Source organism: Perognathus longimembris, chromosome 6 (genome assembly GCF_023159225.1).
Source record: "Perognathus longimembris pacificus isolate PPM17 chromosome 6, ASM2315922v1, whole genome shotgun sequence".
In the NCBI taxonomy this organism is placed as follows: Eukaryota; Metazoa; Chordata; class Mammalia; order Rodentia; family Heteromyidae; genus Perognathus; species Perognathus longimembris.
Window position 1 is genome coordinate 28,767,900 of NC_063166.1, and position 24,545 is coordinate 28,792,444.

At 41.2% G+C, this 24,545-nt stretch overlaps 1 protein-coding gene across 1 annotated transcript in view; it reads right to left on the reverse strand.

Annotated features, from left to right (window-relative positions):
• Positions 1-4,877: 4,877 nt before the first annotated feature.
• The window catches only part of Sycp2l (synaptonemal complex protein 2 like), a 61,038-nt gene continuing 41,370 nt past the window's right edge, over positions 4,878-24,545 (reverse strand). The window contains exons 22-28 of the mRNA XM_048349337.1: positions 19,581-19,650; positions 12,156-12,233; positions 11,013-11,116; positions 8,701-8,792; positions 6,011-6,110; positions 5,856-5,914; positions 4,878-5,037 (exon numbers count right to left, since the gene is read on the reverse strand). Coding sequence (XP_048205294.1) covers positions 4,878-5,037; positions 5,856-5,914; positions 6,011-6,110; positions 8,701-8,792; positions 11,013-11,116; positions 12,156-12,233; positions 19,581-19,650 — 663 coding nt within the window. The remainder of the gene's footprint in view (positions 5,038-5,855; positions 5,915-6,010; positions 6,111-8,700; positions 8,793-11,012; positions 11,117-12,155; positions 12,234-19,580; positions 19,651-24,545) is intronic.

Below are 24,545 nucleotides of genomic sequence, written 5' to 3' on the forward strand. Positions count from 1 at the left end.
GGGATCCAATTCCCCAGGAGAGCTGAGGACTAGTCCAACATTCTTAGTCCAGATTAGACTTTCCTCCATATCCTCTGTTGGTCTTATTTTGAATTGAAATTGTATTAATATTGTTGTTTCCTCAGAAAAAGTATTTTCTGAGTAATGTAATTCAAGATTCATGTTCAGTACATATTTGCTAGGCACCAGTGGCTCACACTTACAACACTAGCTAACTCAGGATACTGAGATCTGAGGGTAGAGGTTCAAGGCCAGCCCAGATAGAAAAGTCCTCAAGATTCTTATTTCCAATTAACCAGCCAAAACCTGGAACTAGAGGTGTGGCTCAAGTGGTAGAGTGTCACCTGTGAGTGCTGAATGCTTACAAGTGAGTCACTGCACACATACCTATAAGAGGTCTATGTTCTAGAAGCCCCTTTATCAACAGCCCTGTGGCTATTTCTGACTGCTATTTGAGGTGATTTCCTTAGAAGGTTCTTTACATTTTTGTTGTACATTTATTATTATTATTTTTAGGTAATTGTACCGGGGGGGTTCAGTTCAATGTATCAATTTATGTGTACAATGCAACTTGGCAGCTTTTTACCCATTAAATCAATTAATAGAATCTTAGTCTTTCTTTCTTTGAGGGGGGCAATACTGGAGTTTGAACCCAGGTATTTGTGCTTATTAGCAGGTGCTCTACTACTTGCACTACACCCCCAGCCCTTTTGTGCTCTGTAGTTATTTTGGGCATAGGGTCTCATGCTTTTGTTTGGGGTTCCCAATGAACTTTGATTTTTCTACCTATACTTCCCTTACAGCTGGGACTGCAGTCACACACTACCATGCCTGCATTTTTGGTTGATAACGGGGGCGGGGGGGCGGGTGCTAGGATTCGTTTTTTGCCCAGGTTCGCCTCAAACTGCAGTTCTCCCTAACTCCACCTCCTAAGTAGCTGGGATGATAGATATGCCTGTAAGCCATTGTTATTAATGTTTACATGATATAGAATGTGGATCTATTGATCTACTTAACCAAACATTTGCTGAGTATGGAGACATCTTCCAATGTCTCCTATTAGTATCAGGGTTGCAATACAGATGTTATATCTATCTTTTCATGTGTCTAACTTCATCTTTAATTTCCTATAGCTGGGCTCATGAGCTGGTGGATCATACCTGTAATCCTAGCTACTCAGGAAGCTGAGATCTGAGGATTGAGGTTTGAAGCCAGCCCAGACAGGAAAGTCCTTGAGACTCTTATTTCCAATTAGTCACTTAAAAAAAAGCCCAAAGTAGAGCTATGGCTCAAGTGGTATAACATTAACCTGAGCAAAAATACTCAAGGAGAGTGAAGCCCTGAGTTAAAGCCCCAAGACTGACTAGTGCCCCTCCACCCCAAATCCTACAAGTAGAACTCCTAGGCCAAAACATTTCAAAACATAACTCTAGATGCCCACATAGTTGTTGTTATTGTTGTTAAGTCACATACTTCATTTTCTCTCAAGTAATTAAAGTAAACCACATTGCACACATAAAGATGTATTTGCATGTAGTCTACTTTTAAGCCTTGTTCAGACTTCTAACCTGAGGAAAGTCTCAAAGCTGCACAAAATAAAACCCCTATTGTTACAACACTGGAAATGAACAAAATATTCAAAGGGCCCAACTAGGTCTAGGCAGCTGCAGTCCTTTTAAAGAAATGGTATCCAAGAACTGAATGGTTTATCTGTTTACTGCTGGTCTCCTAAGGCCATGAGGAGATTTCTTTTTCCCATTAGGACTCTAGGTTTCTTTGACTTCTCCCATCCCCAATCCATCTGTCCTCCCCAGGTCTTCCCGCTGGCCCCCTAACTCAACCTGTCAGCAGCAAACAGATAGTTTCAGAAAAAGAATAACCCCCCCCCCTTGCTTTTGCCCCTTCTGAGGGCGGGACTTACCCCTCTCTCAGCTAGCTTTCTCCTAATTCTAGTACAGGATCATCATCCTTGATCTGAAGCTTTAAATGTTTCAGATTTCTGATTTTTGGATTAGGGTGGCTTAACCAGGAAAATCCACACAAATATTCCAGAACCAGAAAATCTTTGAAACCACAAATGTTTCTATTCCCAGGGAGTTCAGAGCAGGGCTTCTCAGCTTGCCCTTGCCAGCCAGCCAGAGGGGCGAGCCTCCATGCCTGTCTTTTTTTTTTTTTTTTTTTTTGGCCAGTCCTGGGCCTTGGACTCAGGGCCTGAGCACTGTCCCTGGCTTCTTCCCGCTCAAGGCTAGCACTCTGCCACTTGAGCCACAGCGCCGCTTCTGGCCGTTTTCTGTATATGTGGTGCTGGGGAATCGAACTTAGGGCCTCGTGTATCCGAGGCAGGCACTCTTGCCACTAGGCTATATCCCCAGCCCTCCATGCCTGTCTTAATTGAAGTAAGCCAGACCCAAAGAAACAGGTTGCATGGTCTCCCTCATTGGTCATAATGAGAATGTGCCTGTAACAAAACACACCGGCATGGTATATCTGATACAGTGCAGGCACTGGGTTAGGAATACTGAGTGACCCTAGGTTGGAAGGAAGCTCATTTATTGAGATGCAGTCTGCACAAAACATGAAGGTATTTTTCAGTGCTTGCCTCCTCCCCGCCCCCCCCCATTCATATTGAATAATATAAACCAGCACCTACTTACAGGATGGATGCAAACCGGGCCTTGGGTTCCTTACAAAGGCTGAGTTGGGTTAAGCCTGGAAGAAATTGGTCCATTCTTATGATATACATATTAGGCATTTAAAAAATGAAAACATCAATGTGCACTGCTTCCCAGGCCATTATGTTGCTTGGTAGTGGACAAGAGGCTCTGTTGTATTCTATCGATATTCTCACTTATTTCTGTCTTATCCCTAAGAGGCATCTCATAACTCCTACTCAAAGCACTGAGCCCCTCATTCTGGCAGCTCTACGCTTTAGGGCTGAAATAATCTTAAGAGAGGCACTTTTCATTTCTAACCAAATATACAAAGCCATCCCTGAGATGACCTGACAGAGGAGGGGCCTTAGCTACTTGTGTGACTCAGACAAGGCTAACGCCCCTCTCAGCAAGCATGCAGCCCAGAGCTGGGTCTCCAGACTGTGCTCAAGTGTGAGCTGAAGAATGTCCATGATTCCTCACTCTCAGCTAAAGGGCAATTTCCTCGGGTCTTTAGAAGACAGGATAGTAAAAGCAAAATACTAAGAAAGTTAGAAGGTTATGCTTTGGGCTATTCTAAATCTCACCCAAGAGCTGCTATCAAAGGGAAATGAGTGCAAATATCCAACAATCTTATCTGAATATCTAACAACATTCAGTGAAGAGAGTTTGCCTAGCATTTAGAGTTCAGTCAAAATAAATGACTTCTCCAGACTTTAGAAGATAAGGGGGGTTATATTCATTAATGCATTAAATCCGCAGATCTCCAAGTATGGTCTTGGGAACAAGAGTGTGATTCCTACCCCCTGACTCCCGAGTTGGTAAGACTATAGGCAGGCACCACTGCTCAGTCCATCTTCCATTGTAAACATGGAACACCATAGTTCCACGAGTCCTGTGAAATCAAAACTGTTTTCATACTCGTGAGAATATTAAGACATGATTTTCCTTTTCCATTCTTATTCTCTCAAAAATGCACAATGGGATTTCCTAGAGATTACAGGATTCACAGCTGGTAGAAGTCAGAAATAAGCAGGAGAATCCAGCAGCATTCTGTGAAGCTATATGTTTGCTTGCTCATGGCTGATTTTTGTTTGTTTCATTTTGCTTTTGACAATATCATGGCTTTGTGCTAAGCTTGCTTGCTCATGGTTGATGTTCTTGAGTGAGGTGACCAGATGTTAAAAAGATTTGCAAATATAAAACAATGTTCTTCTCACATTTCTAATTTTTAAGTCTAATTATTTTCATAAAAATCAATATTGATATATAATGGTTACTATTATTTTTGTTGGTGGTGGTAGTCATGGGGCTTGAACCGAGTTCAAGGGACCTGGGGACTGTCCCTGATCAATTTTTCTCAAGGCTAGCACTCTACCACTTTGAGCCACAGTGCCACTTCTGGTTTTCTGGTGGTTAATTGGAGTTATAGTCTCATGGACCTTCTTGCGTGGGCTAGTTTTGAATCATGATCTTCAGGTCTCAGCCTCCTGATCAGCTAGGATTGTAGGCATGAGCCACCAGTGCCTTTAAATATAGATTTTAGATAGTCTCTGGGGTTTGGGTTTTTTTGTGGTATTCAGGTTGAAAGTCTCAGGTACTCTACCACTTGAACCACACTTCCCATCTCTTTTTAGCTTTATGTGTTTTTTACAAAGGGTCTTGAGATTCTGTGATCCTCAGTGTTGACCTCAGACCATAATATTCCTGTCTATGCCACTTGGATAGCTGGGCTTACAGGCATGTTGCCTCATGCCAGGCTGGTTTGTCCAAGTGTGGGTCTTGCTAACTTTTTGCATGGGCTGTACTTGAAATGTGATCCTCCTATCTCTGCCTCCTGAGTTGGTGGGATTTTAGGCATACATCACTCTTCTCAATTACATTTCAATCAGTAATGTAGAAAACATTCATGGATATAACTCTCCTGAGCCACTGGGGATCCTCAACAAATAGTAATTGAATGAGAAGTACTGATTCAAAGAAGTTTGAGATAACTCACAATCAATCAGTCATTCAGTGAAGATGTCTTAAAGAGAGTTACCACCTCCATCATATATAATGCTTCATAGAGGGTCATAAGTATAAAAAAAGTTTTGAAAATGGTCCTTACAGCCATCCTCATTGTTGTGTTACCTGGAATAAATAGTAGGATGGGTAACAGGTCTTAAAAGAATGCTTGAAATATACAGTAAATCCATAATAGGAGTCGTCCTTGGTCTAATTTATTCATGCTGCCCTTGGCTGGGAAAGCACGTTCCTCTCATTACAAGTTCTGTAGGGATCCTTCTGATGATTCAAGCAGGGGGAGAACACGAGGGCTTTCCCCAGAGTAGGAACAGAGGAGCAGACTCCATTCCTCACATGGGCTGCAGATAACATTCTCAATCTGTGGGAGCAGCAGGGTCACCTTGTAGACTGACAAATGAGAGTAGAAAAACGTACATCAAGTAAACCCATTTGTTATTTTTTTTAAGTTGGTGTAGGCAGGGCACAATAGCTCACACCTGTAATTCTACCTACTAGAGAGGTGAAGATTAGAAAGGTGGTGTTTTAAGCCACTTTATCTCAATCATGGCTTAGTGCGGTGGCATGTACCTATGAATGAAGAATAGGGGATCACAGTCCATGCTGGCCCAAGCAAAACCATAAGACTATCCCCAAAATAACTAAAAACAAAAAGGGCTGGGGTCGATGCTTAAGTGCTAAACAGTCTGCCTAGCAAGCACAATGCCTTGCATTCAAATCCTGGGACCACCAAAGTGTGTGTATGTATACATATGTATATAAATGTATATTTATGCATATATTTAACAAATATACAAATATATGTTGTGTACAAATTATTGAGATTATTCTATCAAGGATATAATGTGGCACATGACTGACATCATTAAGACAAGTATTTACTCAAACACAAATCTAATCATTTTTACTTTTTAAATAATTTGGAGGAAAAAAAAAACAACAAAAAAATCACAGAAACTTGAATGTTTCTGTTACACCAAATTTTGGGCTTCTTGAGCAATGTTGTTCAACCACAAGGTATCACTGGCAAGGACCCGAGGAAGTAGCCTGTCTAGAAGGATGCAGCTATTTGGACTCTGAGGTGAGTTTTGACCTCACCACCGTAGGCACGCCAGCACCCAGTACCTCCTACATCGGCCAAAACACTCCAAGAAGAGTTTTGTTTTTTTTTTTAAATACCTTATCACTTGATGATCACAAAATGGCTTCAGATCTGCAGACTGTCTCCTCCAAAACTCCTAAAATTGAACCAAAGGTTTAGGAAGTTAACTCTTACTCCTGCCTAAGAAAGACTGTCTCCAGTCACAAAGCCCATCCCAAACCAAAGAACATACCAGCACCTCCTTCTCAAGGAGTTTTAGAGCCTGAATATCCTTTTCCAGATCTCTGAACTCTTGAAGAACAGAACTGTGAAACGTCTCTAGTTTGTTCAGTCTGATAACATAAAAGTAACAAGATTTCATTGAGACAGCTGTGTGTGGACCAGTTTGTTAACTGTCTCATTACAGAACTACTGTGTTTGCCTTCTCCTCCACACCCACTAACATCCAACCCCTGAAATCCAATGGCATAAGGTCCTGTTAGCCTTCCCACAACATCCCAGGGGAAGCTGGCAGGCCCACAACTGTTCTTATATAGCACAAGACAGATGGCCCCAGGGAAGAGGAGAGAGCAGTGCTGCGTCCTCTCTACACCCATCACCTGCTCCCCTTTCTGCCTGGCCTCAAGCTGGCCCTGAAAGCTGTAGTTGGTTCAGAGATGGGCTCCCACACCTTTTTCCACCTCTGTGCTTTAGATCTAACAGACGCAACTCTAATAGTTGCCATTATGTCTCTGACCACCATGTTTCCCAACTGCTTGCTTGCTTATTGTCTTTCTTTGCCATTGGACTGAGTGTTCTAGGAAAACAAGCGCTCCCTACAACTTGCTGCTATTGTCTGGATGTTGAATGTGCCATTATGGTCACGTTAAAGGCTTAATCACTAGACTGGCACTACTGAGAGGTGGCAGAACCTCTAAGGGATAGAGCCTAGTTGAAAGGTCTTTCGGTCATTGGCATTGTGCCCTTGAATGGGACTGCAGGACCAAAATTCTTCCTTGCATTCATTTCCTGGACATGGATAACTGTTCATTTTTCTTTTTCTTATCTTTCTGCAAGGTTTTCCTAACATCAACTGTCTCCCTCCACAAGCCCAAAGCAGTAAGAACAATGCATCATGGACTGAAACCTCCAGAGAGTCTCTGAGCCACACAAACCTCTTCTCTTTATAAGTTGATTAACCTACAGATTCATTAATAACCAGAATGCTGATCAACAAACAGTAGTCACTGAAACACAACGTGAATTCTACCAACATCTTTTATGGGCTTGTTTGCATAACCATGTGATATCGCATGTATGTAAGAACTTGAAAAATAAATGCTTCTATTCGAATCACGTATTCTACCCTAAGAAACTGGTTACTTCAGCTAGACCAACTGACATACCATTCTTTCCTGCCTTCCTTCAAAGCAGGCCATTCTCACCAGGAAGGAGCAATCTCTATACTCATTTCCCCCAAACAACAAAATTTGTTTCTAAAACATCACTCAGGAAGCACTTCCACTGCTAGTGTCTGAAATTAACTCTAATCACAATGGAATTCATCCCCCTCTCATTTCCTCTCTCCAGCCTTGCCCCTGCCCTCTGCAATCTAACTACCTATATACTTCTTGCTGCATGGCCTTGGGGTGAGGAGGGGGATTGCACAATGCACATTATTTTCTTATTATAGTGAAATATACACAATCCATTTTAGGTGTGGGATTCATGACATTAAGTACATTCACAATGATGGCTCTGTAACTGTCACTGCTCGTGTGCAAAACTTTCCTACCATCCCAAATGTCTTACCCATCAAACAATAACTGCCCCTTCTCTCAACTTCTGGAAACTTTTGTTTCTGTCCTTATATTTATTTTCACAGACTCTTTCAGGATACCTTATCTAAGCAGAACAATACAATATTTTTCTCATTTTTTTTCCACTGTATGCTCTCAACTTCATCCATGTTGTAGTATGGTCAAAATTTAATTCCTTTTTTTTAAAGCTGAATGACATACTATGGTATTGTCATGCCATTTGGCATTTATCCAGCATTTTTAAAAAATTTTTATTATCAAACTGATGTACAGAGAGGTTACAGTTTCATACGTTAGGCATTGGATACATTTCTTGTACTGTTTGTTACCTCATCCCTCATTCCCTCCTCCCCCCTTATTCAGCATTTTATATATACATCCGTGCTGCTCTGTCTTCACAAGGGAATTATAATTTTGGATGTACTAGGACTTGCACTCGAGGTCACTCGTTCATGCAGGTCTTTTCCACTCAAGGGTTCACTACCACTGAGTCCTAACACTTCCAGCTTTTTGGCTAGTTAATTGTATATAAGAACCTCACAGACTATCCTGTCTAGACTTGCTTCAAATCAGAATCCTCAGATCCCAGCCTTCTGAGTAACTAGGATTATAGGCTTGAGCAATCAGCACCCAGTTGTGAATTATTAAAAAAAAAAATTTTAAGAACAGAATTTTAGAGCAGAAATAGGAGGATCTTGAGTTCAAGGCCAAGTCAGTAAGATCAAAAGAATTAAAAACAGAATTTGTTAAAGTCGGGGGTGAGAGGAGGAAATGGACAAGAGTATAGCTTAAAGAATAGAGCACTTGCCTAGCAACCTAAAGCTCAGGGTTCAACCCCTAGTACCATTAAAGAAGAGGACAATATTTGAGGATCACATATAGGTAAGCCAATGAGCGCCTTAAGGAGAAAACATCATTCAACCCTCACCTTCTGGATGGGGAACCAATTACCTATAAGGGACTCAGGCATTGGCTCCTCAGGCCAACACAACATTCATGGGATGAATGTGGCTTGTGAATGATCGTGTGAAACTCCCTTCTGTGAGCTTCTTTTAAAACCCAGTACTTCACTGGGGAACAAATAAATGTGTCTGCTAAAAACCAAACAAAACCCAGTACTTACCTGCACAGGGATATCTGGTTTAAAACTCTTCTTAGGCAATCCGGTGCTTTCTTTGCCTTTTCTAAATAAGATGGACTCATTCTGTGCCTAAGCTAAAAGATATAAGCAAAAATAAAATGATCATATTTCAGTAACACATGATTATAACACCGAGTACTTGCATTGTATTAAAGCTGATGTCATCAGCTCATATGATACTCATGACAGACATTTCAGCTAATGCTCTATGTAGCTTTCAGGTTTAACCTAAGGCTTGGAGTTTTGTTGTTGTTGTTGTTGTTTTTTTGTCAGTTATATGGCTTCAACTCAGGACCTGGGTGCTGCCCCTGAGCTTTTTGGCTCAAGGCTAGCTACCACTTTGAGCCACAGTGCCACTTCCAGTTTTCTGGTGTTAATTGAAGATGATAATCTCACAGCCTTTCCTGCCCAGGCTGACTTTAAACCACGATTCTCAGATCTCAGCCTGCTGGGTAGCTAGGATTACAGGAGTGAACCACTAGCACCCAGCCTAGAATTTGTACTATAGAGATCAAGAGAAAATAGAGAATGTATATCACACTACCCATACACATATTGAATATGACGGACACATTTCCATTGTGAAATTGGTTCATACTGGTATTGCAGAAAAATAAGATTTTGGAAGTCTTACAAGTTAACTCAATCAAGGTTGGCTAGGGTAAGATAGTTTTCTCAAATGCACTAATATGTAAGTCATTAGGGACTTGCAGATAATAAGATAAAAAACAGAGGAGCTTGAAATGGCCATGATGTTCATCTTGCAGACAAAGCTCTGAGGCACCTTCTATGCTCTGTGTTTCCAAGGGTGTCATTCCTCCGCTGACACCTACTGCATCTGCCATCCCTGTCCTGTCTTCTGCACCTAACCCAGGGTCTTTTCCTCTCTCCCTACTGCTTCTGGTAGTCCTGCCATCTGAGAATGCTACCAATGAAGCCCAAGTGGAGCAATTCACCAAGGCACTAAACCAGGATGGCAGTGAAAACAGGCACACCTTTCAAAGACTCAGGAGTGTCTTCATGCACAAGGACTGCAAGACCACTGGGTAATAACAGGAATTTCCAATTTTAAACTCATAACGAGTCAATTTCTCTTTCTTTTTCCTTTCCCATCTCCAACTTTATATATTTATTTATTTTGTGTGTGCCTGTACTGGGACATGGGCTCAGCCTGGACTCTATCCTTTAGCTTTTTCCCGTAAGCTAGTGCTGTACCACTTAGGTCACATTCTTCTGGCTTTTTGGTGGTTAACTGGAAATAGAGTGTCACAGGCTTTTCTGCCTGGGCTGGCTTCAATCCATGATCCTCCAATCTCAGCCTACTGAGCAGTTAGGATTACAAGAATAAGCCACTGGTATTGGCTCCCAGCCAGCTTTGTTGAGGTATAACTGAAAAAAAGAAATTGATCATACTCAAGGGCTAGATACATTGTATTATACATATACACTGTAAAATGATAACTACAATTATTGCCATCACCATACATAGTTACCTTCATATTACATTAATGACCTACTGACTTCTCAGACATTGACAGGTATTGTTAACCATGCTCTGCTTACTCATTGTATAAGTGAAAGTCTGTACCCTTTAACCTGTATCCCATTTCCCTCATGTCTCTGAGCCGTGCTCACTACTCTTCTTCTTGCTGCTTCTAAGTTCAACTTTTTCAGAGTAGGAATATTTGAGATCATGCAGAGGGAAGAGAGTAAAAGGAGAGAGTTAGAGGGGTGGCCATGATCAAAGTATTTCATATGCATATATGAAAAGAGAATAATGAAACCTGTTGAAATCGTTTTTCTTTTTTAAAAAAGAGTGGGGGGGTGAGGGAAGCTTGGCACTAGTTGCTCATGCCTGTTATCCTAGCTACTGAGATCTGAGGATCGCAGTTCAAAGCCAGCATGAGCAGGAAAGTCTGACACTCTTAATCTCCAATTAACTACAAACAGCTGGAAGTGGCACTGTGCTCCAGGGGTAGAGCACTAGAACTGAGACAAAGCAGCTCAGGGACAGCACTCAGGCTCAGAGTTTAAGCCCTCAGATCTATTTAAAAAGAAAAAAAAGGGGGGGGGAATCTAAAAAAGTAATAGAGGGATGACTTTGAAATACTTAATATGCGTATGTGGAAATATCATGATAAAACCCCTTTGTGCAATGACCAGGAACCCTTTTTGTAAACTAGAAAGAAGGATCCCAAAGGGAAGAAAATGAGATCATTCAGCATTTGCCTGGATCATTTTATTCTGTATCACACCCTGTGGGTTCCTAGTGAGCTCCTTTTTCATTTTATTACCTCATGTCTTTTTTTCATTTCACTAGTGAAGTTTTCCAGGGCTACTACAAAGGCAGAACCATTCAAGTGCTCTAGCTCTTCTTCTGAGGATGAAGGAAAGATGCCTAAGAAATAACAGAAATAAAATATATTTTTAAAATACCAAAAATGTGTTCAAAGTAGGCAAGCTTGGGCCATCCTCTGGTTGGAGGATAGAGCAATCTGTCAGAAATCCTCATATACCCCACAGACACCCGACTAGCTGCCTGGACCTCACCAGGAGCACAGCTGACAGTGACTGTTAGAGGAGACTTTTATAAAGACATTGGTTAGAGCGTGCCAGTGGAGACAACCGGGACAGCAGATTCTAGGTGTCAGGTCTCACAAGGGTTCATGAGGTGGCTGTTCTGAATGGTTTTCATGCATCTGATTATTTTGTTCCTTATCAAAACCATGTGAGTGGGGGAGAATGGTAGAAGGGGTGACACTCATCAAGATGCACTGTACTCATAATCCCACAGACTGAAGTGAAGCCCTTTTATATGACTATCTAAACAGAATTCTAAAAATAATTTTTAAAAACAAGCATGTGAATTTGAAACTGCCAGAGCCCACATTGGGCACAGAAATCACATCACTTGCACAAGCTCATGCCAGTAGTAGCAGGATTTAAACCCAGGGCATGAACCACTGCCCTGTAGTGCCTCTGGATCTCCACATTTATCTTTTCTGGCCCCTTTGCTTCAAAACATAAGATGCTATTCATGCAGAAGGCCAGCCTTACACACATACAAATTCCAAATCATTCTCTTTAGTTGATATAGATTAAATAAGCAGAAATTAACTGATATAGTAAACCAATTTAATTAGTATAGATTTAGTTACTAGCCATCAGATAAGCAGAGCAAGACCCACAGCTTTTCAATGCTCAAGCCTTGAAAGTGGCTACAAAGAAAAGGGAAAGCAATGCAAAGGCCAGAATGGGAGCTTGGCTTCATTTATCTACCACTTGTGCAACAATGTGCTTTTCTCTTAAAGAACAAAATAGGCTTTCCCAGCTACCTGACCTGCAGGATGTAACTCCCTTGCAATTCACAGAGGCATATTCCATACAGACACTTCTGACAGTTCTATTTCAGCTGGTAGTGGGGTGTGTGAAGTTACCTTCCAAAGTGGGGGATCCCGGAGCATCTTCTGCCCATCTTGACTGCTTTGGCTTAACCAAACTCCCATCTGGCATGTAGAAAAGCAAACATAGCACACGGGTGCCTTTTATCCCAAATTTATCTTGTCCCCTTTTCACACCTTGATATTCCACAGGTGAATTCCATCCCTTGTCTCTTACAAAATCCTTATCATTTGGCCCATGAACTAAGCAGAACCTAAATATCAGAGCTCTGGGTCTGCTGGTGTTTGAAGGGGTTCTCAGGGGACAAGCATCCATTGGATAAGCTGGAACACTCTGCTTAGCAAAGTACAGACAAACCTGATAAACACAGTGTTCTAAACAAAGCAGTATTTTCAAGGCACCAAGCTAAATGGCAGAGTATCACTGGGACTTGAACTCAGGACCTTGAACTCTCATTCAATGTCGTTGTTTTTAACTCTTACTTGGTATTTTTTTTGCTCACAGCTGGCACTCTACCAGTTGAACCACACCTCCAGTTCCAGCTTTTTTGCCGTTTAATTGGAGATCAGAATGTCACAGAGTTTTCTATTCTGGGCTGGCTTTGAACTGTGATTCCCAGATCTCAGTCTTTTGAGTTGCTAGGATGACGGGCATGAGCAATTAGCAACATGCTTATTTCTGTACATATCGTCAAGTAACTATTGTTTCCTCGTAAAGTCCTGGGATCTGACTTCAGTAATTCACTCAGTGGCAATTCTGTGTTGTGGGCGCGGGGACCTGGGAGATTTGGTTGGCACACAGTGGAGGAGCAGCGGGCAGGTGCCATTCCTTCACTCTGCTCCTGTTGCACTGCTTTCCTTCAGGTTACCAAGCAACTGACTTGCATTCTCACCCCAAGACCTACAGACTTAGGGGTTCCTTCTGATTGCAGCATTTTTGCCATGCAACTGCACTAAGGCTTTTTCTGGACACTAACCTAAAGTTCCAATACAGTACCCATTTTTTTTTCAGTTATGGGGCTTGAACTCAGGGCCTGGGCCCTGTCCCTGAGCTCTTTTGCTCAAGGCTAGCTTTCTACCACTTTGAGGCACAGAATCACTTCTAGTATTCTGGTGACTAACTGGAGATAAGAGTCTCATGGCCTTTTCTGCCCGGGCTGGCTTTGAATAGCAATCCTCAGATCTCAGCCTTCTGAGTAGCTAGCTAGGATTACAGGCGTGAGCCACCAGCACCAAGTTTACAGCACCCATTTCTAAGCCTTTTCTGTGATCAGCTCTTTTCTTTGCCTTATCACATTATAACATACTACACATTTCACTGTATAAGCATCATCTGTTCTCTTCTAGAAGGTCCTCTGAAGGCAGCACTTGGTTTTACTCACTGCAATGTTCCTCACACCTAGGAAAATGCCTACCATAGTGTAGACAACCAACCTCTGCTGATGAATAAGTGAGTGTGTAAATGCTAGAGTGCCTAAACTCTTGAAAATTAGATATGTGATTTGCACAAAGGGAATCTTGGTTAAATGGAGGCAGATTCAAATTCTCTTTTATGAATAGCAGAGGTGAAAGTCAAGGAAAACACGATTTTAGAGACCCAAAGTGGTCCCTCAGAATCTGGTGAAGTATGTCTCCAGAACATGGGCAGAAACCAAAGCTCACAGAGACTCATGGCCCTCCATAAAGGGACACCGATGTGGATATAATCTACACAGATATAGATATAATCTGCACAAGTTCTACACAATCGACACAATGCAAACACTATACAAATAATTCTTACATATGAATCATTTCATCTTGTTTCTTATTGTTCTTAATGCCTTATTTCCCTTAATATTTTCATTCTACATTTGGTTGAACTCATAGAACATGGTGCCTACAAATGCAGAGAGAAGAAAGTACACTACATAAAAGAAATGACTAAAATCAGCATCTGAAGCTTGCTAAAATTATCTCAGAGTGGTGAGCTGTAAATATTCCAATTTTTAGAAATAGTGCCAAAGTAAGAAATACCAATTTCAGACTTTGAGGTAACAAAAGAAAAAGAAAATTAATTTTACTGTTAAAAATCACACGGAATAAAGACTAATTTGTGTAACATTTCAATTCTATGCTTTGCCAAAGATAAAATTTTATGCAAATAAATAACCCAGGTTTAAATTTCCCCAGATTGTTAAAAGAGAAGCCAAGCACAGGTGGCTCACGCCTGTAATCCTAATACTCATGCAGCTGAGATCTGAGGATTGTGGTTCAAAGCCAGCCAAGGCAGGAGAGTCTGTGAGACTCCCATCTCCAATTATCAAGCAAAAGCCAGAAGTGAAGCCCTGGTTTCAAGCCCTAGTTCTGTCCCTTCCCCCACATACATACAAATCAATTAACCAGTAAAAGAGAAGGAAATAGAATAAGACAAGTAACAAATCCCAACTGAGACAATAGGATAATCAAGCAGCAGGAAAGATGGAGCAATACCAGATACATAAATATGATCATGGGAATGATCTTTGTAGGACACCCTAGTTTGTATTGTAAAGAATTTTCATTAACCAAAACTTTCTTAATTCCCATTGGGCAAAAAGAGCCTCCTCTTTAATGAAAACCAAAATGAAAAGCCTAAGAAGTGCTCTCACCTGTAAGAGGTACCTTAGGAAAGCAGCATCTCCCCTGGCTACACTTACAGTTAGGTATGCTCATTTGTTTGAAAAGCTTGGATGCATTATGATCTAGACACCTGCATTGTTTTGGAGGCAGAAGGTTTTTGTTTGTTTGATTGGTTGGGTTTTTTTGGTTTTTATGGGGTTTGGGGTTTTCTTTTTGTTTTGGTTTGGTTTTGGTCCATCATGGGGCTTGAACTCAGGGCCTACATGCTGTTCCTGAGGTTTTTCACTCAAGGTTAGCACTCTATCAACTTTGAGGCCCAGTGCCACTTCTAGTTTTCTGATGGTTAATTGGAGATTAAGAGTCTCAGGGATCATTTTTCCCAGACTGGCTTTGAACCTCAGTCCTTAGGTCTCAACCTCCTGAGTGTTACAATTACAGGCTTGAGCCATGGGCACCTGGCTTGAAGATTGTTTTTTAAAATCAAAGGAATAACCCAGGCACTGCTCCATGCTTCTTTTCCACCATCAAAGCAAAGAGTACTCCAATTCACATCTTCGGGGATGTCTACAGCCCAAAGAGTGTCCGGAGAGGGTGCCTCTTAGGATGGACTCCAGGTAGCCACAATTGGGAATGAAGAACAACAACTACATTTCTTTCCTGGCTACTTGTTCTTCCAGAGGCATCCCATTCTGGGGTGTTTTCATTATTTTCTTGATAGTCAATTTGTATCAATGGCCAAAAGCATGGCCACTCACTTGGAATTATAGCAACCAAGCATGAGCTGGGGCAAAGCAGACATCTGCCAGTACTGACCTGGGGTATAGCCAAAGGCAAAGGAGTCCAGGAGCACAGCATAAACATACTGGGCAGCCTTGAAGAAGTTGCTTGGGATTTGTAAACCTACTAACAAGAGCCAGTCTAGGTAGACTATTTCCTAGAGATGGAAATTCTGGAGCATACAGAACCGTTCTTTGAAGCACAATGCTCCTATTACTCCATCTGCACCAATGGCCTGGCCCTTCAAAGAGTACAGACCCCTCCACATGCACAGGTACTGTGTCAGGAAAGGATGCAAGTTCTAAATGATGGCATTGGCTCAAGTTTGCTTCCAGAGTAACACATGGGTAGGCAAGGGTAGGGCTCCACAATTAAAACAGATTTATTCACATAATGGTTGCAAGGAAATATGACCAATTGAATGCATTCTCCTGCTCTGAAATTCAGCCTGTGCCCTCCCCCTTAACCCATCTCCCCACCCTTTCACTCTGACTCATCATAGACCTGTAGTTTTTCTTCTTGTTGTTTGTCAGTCATGGGGCTTGAACTCTGGGTCTGAGTGCTGTCCCTGAGCTCTTCAGCTCAAAGCTAGCCCTCGACCACATGAGCCAGAGCACCACTTCAGGTTTTCTGGTGGTTAATTAGAGATAAGAGTCTCACAGACGTTCCTCTCTGGGCTGGCTTTGAATCTCAATCCTCAGATCTCAGCCTCCTGAGTAGTTAGGATTATAGGCATGAGCCACCTGCACCCAGCACCTATAGAATTTTTTTTGTAAACTTCTTTTAGGAGACATTTCTCAAAATTCTCATAAAAGGGCTAAAACTGTAATTCTACCTACCTAGGAGACTGAGATCTGAGGATTGTGTCCAAAGGCAGCCTAGGCAGGAAAGTCTATGAAATTTTTATCTCCAATTACCAAAAATATAGAAGTACAGATGTGACTCAAGTGGCAGAGCACCAACATTGAGTAGAAAGCTACGGGACAATGCCTAGGCCCCAAGTTCAAGCCCTAGTTCTGGCACAAACAAAATGGAGGGTCTAAAGCTACATAAACCACCTTAAAATATAAACAAAGTGGCTGTACTAGTGGTGACAGCACACTAGTTGTGAGTGGCATCTGGTAGAGGGGGGATCTTACTTTCACAAGAACTTGGCTTTTTTCAGTTCCACTGAACATTTTGCCACCCAGGAACTCTGCACTTATTTGGCCTACTGAGCACAAATTTAATGAAGAATTACACATTACATTTTGCAACTCTTACTTCCCTGAAAGCCACTTTTAAGGACAGTTATTCGTAAGCAAGGGTCCTAAGTTAGGGCATTTTAAAATCTTGTTTTGAAGTGACACCTTGTGGCCTAGAATGATAAAGGCCAAGAGTGTACAACAAGCCAGAATAGAGTTCTTCATCGAAAGATCTTGGAAAAAACTTATACTAAGGGAAGTAAGCCAGACCTAGAGAAACATACGTTGCATGGGTTCCTTCATTTGTAATAATTAGAATTTGTCTATAAATCTACAAGTAAACACACTGGGTGGTAAGCAAGGTGTTATAAATGAATTAACTGAATTGTAATCGACTCTATGGACAACACAAATAACATAATTTTTTAACAGACTAAGTCAAAACTCACCAAAATAAGTACCACGAAATGGGTTCTTGCAAGAGGGGAAAGTAGGGCTGAGGAAAGAGGAGCAGAAGAATGAAGGGAAAGTAGGAAGAATGCAGGCAAGAATTTATTGTATATACCACAGAACTGAGAAATATAAGGGAAAGGGTGGGCCGAAGGGGGTGTGTGAAGATGTTAAAGTAACAAATGATACACATAAACTAATTTGTAAAACTGCAAAAAAATCAATACATAACCTAAAATTAAGATAAGCAAGAGAGGAGGTGGGTTGGGAAGCGTGTATGAGACTGTTGAAAGGGGTGACATTGATCAAGATACAGTGTATTCATAAACTGCTTTAGTAAATGGCAACTTGTACAACTAATATATTTAAGATATTAAAATACAATGTATATTATATACTAAATATAATTTATGTGAGTATATATATGTATATATTATAGAACATATAAATACATAATATATTAGATATTAACATATATTATGAACTTAATAATACTAAACTCTCTGGGCTGGGAATATGGCCTAGTGGCAAGAGTGCTCGCCTCATATACATGAAGCCCTGGGTTCGATTCCCCAGCACCACATATTAGAAAATGGCCAGAAGTGGCACTGTGGCTCAAGTGGCAGAGTGCTAGCCTTGAGCAAAAAGAAGCCAGGGACAGTGCTCAGGCCCTGAGTCCTAGCCCCAGGACTGGCAAAAAATAATAATAATAATAATAATACTAAGCTCTCAAAAGCAGAGTACTATATATATATATACATAGTATATGTATATATTATATATGTACATACATATATTATATATAACATTACATATCATTTATATTATGTATCATCTATATTATGTATCATCTATATTATATATTAATATAATTATATATTATATAACATATAAATATATAATATTAATATATTATGAATTGAATAATACTAGGCTCTAAAAAGCAGAAGAAAGTTAAATTGTTTAAAGAAAAAAATGATCTTTTGGTATGATAGGAAGAGCTCTTTTCTAATGTCAATTTATTTTTTATTTTATCAATGCTTATTAACTGGTAATATACAAAAAGACCTTTTTATGGATTGGTGCATTTAAAATATGTAAACCAGCTGACAATAAATATTTATTTGTGGGTTTTTTCAAGTGGAGAATTCTGCTAAGATTTATGATAATTTTATATTAAGGTTTTATAGGTTCCTTAGCTTCATTCTCAGGAATTACTGCATTCCTTTCTCTGCCAAGCACTGGACTAGATACCCATAGGGCCAGAAGAAATGAAGGACCTATCTACCTGACTTCTACCAGTTCTAGAGGCCTTTTTACAAAGGTAGGTGAGAATAAAATGCACAACTGCAAGTTGTCCAAAGTTTGCTTGCCATTGTGGGAGCCCTGCATGTAAAAAATTCCACAATGAATATGAAATCATAACTTGGCATTTGATTGAAGCTGTTAAGAGTCTGCCGCACATTTGAAATAGTTTAGGTTCTCTCTTTCTGGGGATAGAGGTTGAACCCAGGATCTCCTTCATGATAAGCATGAAATCTAATACTGATGGCGTTACCAGATCAAAATATTTTCAAGGTAATTGCCTTTTTACAACAGAAATCACTCAAACATCTTTTGAACAATAGCTATGTTTCTTTTCTAGCTACCTATCCTGCCTGCCTCTTGTGGGATGTTGTTTATTGTTTTCTTTTTTTTTGGCCAGTCCTGGGCCTTGGACTCAGGGCCTGAGCACTGTCCCTGGCTTCTTCCCGCTCAAGGCTAGCACTCTGCCACTTGAGCCACAGCGCCGCTTCTGGCCGTTTTCTGTATATGTGGTGCTGGGGAATCGAACCTAGGGCCTCGTGTATCCGAGGCAGGCACTCTTGCCACTAGGCTATATCCCCAGCCCGTTTATTGTTTTCTTAATAATCAATTTGTAGCAACCACCCAAACCAGGGCCTTAACTTTAAAATGCTGCAGTTTAAAATGTTCAATATCAGCCAAGCACTAGCAGCTCACACCTATGAATCCTAGCTAGTCAGGAGGCTGAGATTTGAAAATCACAGTTCATAGTCAGGCCAGACAGACCAATCCAAGGGATCTTATCTCTAATTAACCAGCAAAATGCCAGAAGTAGAGGTATGACTCAAGTGGTAGAGCAACAGTCTTAAGCAAAAGAGCTAAGAGTAGGCAGAGCCCTCATTTGTCTTCTCGGCCTCCATGAACATTTAGAGGTGGTAAGCAACTCACACTGATGTGATGGCCTAGTGATAATCATTATGTAGAGTGATTTTTTCTTTATTATCAAAGTGAAGTGCAAAGGGGTTACAGTTTCATATGTAAGGCAGTGAGTACATATCTTGTTCAACTTGTTACCTCCTCCCTCATTGATTTATCAGCTGTAACCTGAGTAATGGCCCAGATTAAATTTACTTTATTCCACAAAAGGAGCTTATTATTTTCTCACCTCTGTCTTCCAAGTTTTGCAGCTTATGTTTTAAGGCAGCGTTTTCCACTAATAGGTCTTGGCTCACAATCTAAAACACAAACAAAAAAATATAATTACCATGTATATGCATATATACACATAAAACACATACATAAATATATGCCTAATTGCAAATTGAGAAGTAGTGCTAGATTATTCCTTAAAAAGAGTAAGCCAAGCTGTGTTTAGGGGTTATACCTATAATTGCAGCTACTCATGCCAAGACATAAACGTTCATGATTTGGGTGCCAGGGGCTCACTCTCCTGCAATCCTAGCTACATAGAAGGCTGAGACCAAAAGATCACAGTTTGAAGCCAGCCCAGGCAGGAAAGCTTCAATTATTAACTCTCAAAAAACTGCAAGTGAGCTATGGCTCAAGTGGTAGAGTACTAACCTTGAGCAAAATGCTTAAGGACAGCAATGCAATCAGGCGCTAGGTTCAAGCCCCAAGATGGACACGGACACACACGGACACACACGGACACACACAGACACACACGGACACACCCACACGGACACACACACACATACACTTCATGAGGCTTTATCCCAACCAATGGTTGGCTGTTGTGCTATGTGCCTGTCATTCTGAGGAGAAAGCATGATGGTTGGGTGCAATGGTACATGCCTGCCATCCCAGTGACAAAGAGTAGCACAAGTAGGAGAATTCAGGATGGTCCAGGCATAAAGCAAGACCTTATCTTGAAAATAACCAACACAAAAAGGGGCTGAGTGGCCTAGCTCTAAATGTGCATGCTGAACAAGTACAAGGCCCAAAGTTCAAATCTCAGTACTTCTGAGGGAAAAAAAGCTAGGCAGGGTAAGAAGGTAGATGAAAACTGCACATCACTTCACCTCCAGGAGAAGAGTCAGGGTGACAAAGCAGAGATAGTATTCTGAAGAAAGAAAGAATGGGAGAATATTGGCAATCAGAGAGAGGTTAGACAACAGAAAAACATGGAGACACAGAGGCAATAGAGAAAAGCAGCAAATAGCTTAAAACTGTCCCCAGCTTCCTGGAAGAAACTAAAGACACAATCATGAGGTAAGCCAGAGGGTCCTGGTGACAGACTGGCTATAGGAAATTTCTCACCATCTCCACAGTGTTAAATGAACATGGGGATTTGTGGAGTCAGCAAATGTTCTGGTATGGAAGAAAGACATTCTGTCACTGCCCTCATCCCTGAGAGTTATAGCAAGATATGATCTGGAAAGAGGGACTGTTATTTGAGAATGTTACTGTGAGGGAGATAGATGGCTAGGTGAGGTGGTCATGGAAGGGGAAGTCTAAGGTGGTCCTGGAGAGAACTTCACTTTTGTGAGGGAACACCAGCAGTTAAGAACATGGTGGCAGAGTCCATGCTGTCTCTGATGAAGAGCAAACGTGATCCTCCGAGGACTGTGGTAAAAACAAAGCACGGAGCTGTGGCTAAGGGTGTGCAGCCTCCAGAGCCTGCTTCCTGGCTTCCCGTGTTTGCTGCTAGATGGGTCTGAGAGGCCTGCGTGCAAACTCTCTGTCTCCTGCCACATCCACAGCCTCCTCCCCCATGCCGCACAGGGAGGTGAACTGTTGGGCCAGTCCTGAGAAGACGAAGGCTCACGTCCAGAAACTGCATCCCAGCATGTTTGCTGACAGGTAGGACTAAGGACCTGAAGCCAGGACCACCTGAATCATAACCCTTTGTAAGCCTTCTGTCCCTTACAGGGGCTGGACAAGGCCTACCAGCCCTGAGACTGGCGGACAGGTTATCTAGCTCTGTCAGTTCTTACTCTACCCAGTCACAACGCAGTGCCCTCTGACACAGTCAGAGGTACACATAGACTCAGAGTAAAAGGATAGGAAAGGGCTTTCTACACCAATGGAGCCCCAAAGCAAGCAGGAATTGCTATGTTCATATCTAACAAAGTAAATGCCAAATAAAATTTAGTCCAAAGAGAAAAGAAGGTCACTTCACATGTATAAAAGAAACATTTTATCAAGAGAATATAACTATTGTAAATACATATGCATGGGATATTAGCGATCCAATTTCAATAAGCACTACTGATATAAAAACAGAGACACTCAAGACAATAATAGTGAGAGACCTCAATACCTCACTATCATCAATAAATAATGTAATCCAGACTAAACTATCCATAAAGAACCTTCAGAATTCAATGACATTTTAGATCCAATGGACTCAACAGACATCTGCAGAATGATCACAGCCACAGAATATACATTCTTTTCAGCTGTCCATGGAACATTCTCCAAAATGGATTTATATCCTAGAACACGAAGCAAGTTTTTTGTTTGTTTGGGTTTTTTGCTAGTCCTGGGGCTTGAACTCAGGGCCTGAGCACTGTCCCTGGCTTCTTTTTGCTCAAGGCTAGCACTCTACCACTTGAGCCATGGGGATAATTCCAGATTTTTCTGTGTATGTGATGCTGAGAAATCGAACCCAGGGCTTCATGCATGCTAGACAAGCACTCTACCCCTAGTTCACATTCCCAACCCCATGAAGCAAGTTTTAACAAATACAAGGAGATAGAAGTGCCAGGCACTGGTGACTCACACCTATAATCCTAGCTACTCAGGAGGCTGAGATCTGAGGATTGTGGTTCATAGCCAGCTGGGGCAGGAAAGTCTATGAGACTCTTATTTCTAATTAACCATCAGAAAACCGGAAGTAGTGCTGTGGCTCAAGTGGTGGAGCACTAGTCTTGAGCTGAATAGCTCAGGGATAGTACACAGGCCCAGAGTTCAAGGCCCACTCCCCCCTCCCCCCAAAAAAGAATATGGAAGTAATTTTCTATATTTTATCAGACCATGATGGAGTAATGCTAAAGCCCAATAACAAGAGAAATGACAGAAAATATTCAAGCATCTGGAGAATGAGCATGCCACTCTTGAATGATCACTAGGTTATTAAAGAAATAAGGACAGAAATCAATACCTTTTTCTAGAATCAAAATAAAAAGGAAACCACAACTTAACCTTTGAGATACAAAAAAGACAGTGCTAAAAGGGAAGATTACAGTTATGGGGTTCCATTTGTGTACTAAAGAAAGTACCAGAAGGAATATACCCCAACATAATTCATACTTTACATGAAAAGTGTATGGACAATATCATATTGAATGGGATAAATGAAGCCATCGTCTCTAAAATCAGGCACTAGAAAAGGGTGTCCATTTTACCCACTCTCATTCAATTTAGTGCTTGAATTCTTAGCCAGAGCAATAAAGCAAGAGAAATACAAAGTATACAAATAAAAGGGAAGAGCTTAGCCAGGTACCAGTGGCTCATACCTCTATTATTTGCTACTCAGGAGGCTCAGATCTGAGGGTTGCGGTTTGAAGCCAGCAGAGACAGAAAGGGGCATGAGATGCTTCTCTCCAATTAACCACCAAAAAGCCAGAAGTGGAGCTATGCCTCAAATAGTAGAGTGCTAGCCTTGAGCAAAAACACTCAAGGACAGTACTCAGACCCCAAGTTTAAGACCCAGGACCAGAGAGAGGGAGAGACAGACAGATAGAGACAGAAAAAAAACAGAGACAGAGAGAAGTTAAATAGTCTTATTTTCAAGTGATATTATCTAATACTTAAAAGACTATAAAGAATTTGCTAAAAGGCTAAGCACAGTGGCCCACACCTGTATCTCAAGCTACAAGCCCAGGCAAAATTGGTAGTAAGACCTCATCTCAGCAAACGAGTTGGTGGTGTACACCTATGATCAGAGCTGTAGGGGAGGGCACAGGAAGGAGGACAGTGGTTTGAGGCTATCCCAGAAAGGTGAGGAATATCATTATTATTAAAAAAAATAATAAAGTAAAATGAATGCTGAGAGTATGGCTCAGATGATAGAGCACATGCCTAGAAAGCACAAGACCATAAGTTCAAATACAGTATCACCAGGGGCAGGAGTAGAATTCACCAAAAAGGCTGGCTCAAAACTGCAATTGTAGCTACTTGGGAGGCTTGAGAGTTAAGGATCACAGTTCAAAATGCCCTGGGTAGGAAAGTCCATGAATCTCTACTTTTCAATGTACCACCCAAAAGCCAGAAGTATAATGGGGATCAGGTGGTAGAGGGCTAGCCTTGAACAAAGTGCCCAGACCCTGAGTTCACCTTCCAGTACACACACACACTTAGATTTATAAATTTTCATTCATATGGCAGAATACAAAGTCAACAAATTCAAATCAGTAGTTTTTCTATATGCCAATAAGGAGCATGATACAAAAGAAATCAGGAAAATAATCCCACTCACCAGAGCCTCCAAGAAAATTAAGTATGGAGAATGAACCCAACAAAAGAGGTTAAAAACCAGAATACCTCAAGTAAGAAACAGCAGATTAAACGATCTTCCATGTTCATGGAGCAGCAAAATTCCTATTGTAAAAATGGCTGTACTGAACAAAGCAATCTACAGATTCAATGAACTTCTCAGAAAATTTTCAATGCCATTTTTCATAGAAATAGAAAAATCAATCAAAAAATTCATAGAGAAGCATAAAGACACTGCATAGTCAAAGCAACCCTGAACAACAAGAACAATACTGGGGGTATCATAATACCCCACTCCAAATCATACTACAGTGCCACAGTTAAGAAACAAAATAAAGGGCTGGGAATTTGGCCTAGTGGTAGATTGCTTGCCTCATATACATGAAGCCCTGGGTTTGATTCCTCAGCACCACATATATAGAAATGGCCAGAAGTGGCACTGTGGCTCAAGTGGCAGAGTGATAGCCTTGAGCCAAAAGAAGCCAGGGACAGTGCTCAGGCCCTGAGTTCAAGCCCCAGGACTGGCAAAACAAAACAACAACAACAAAACACAGCAATGTACTTGAACAAAAACAGACACAATGCTGCTCTTAGTGGCTCATATCTATAATCATAATTACTCAGGAGGCAGAAATCTGGAGGAACATAGTTTGAAAGCCAACCCAGGGCT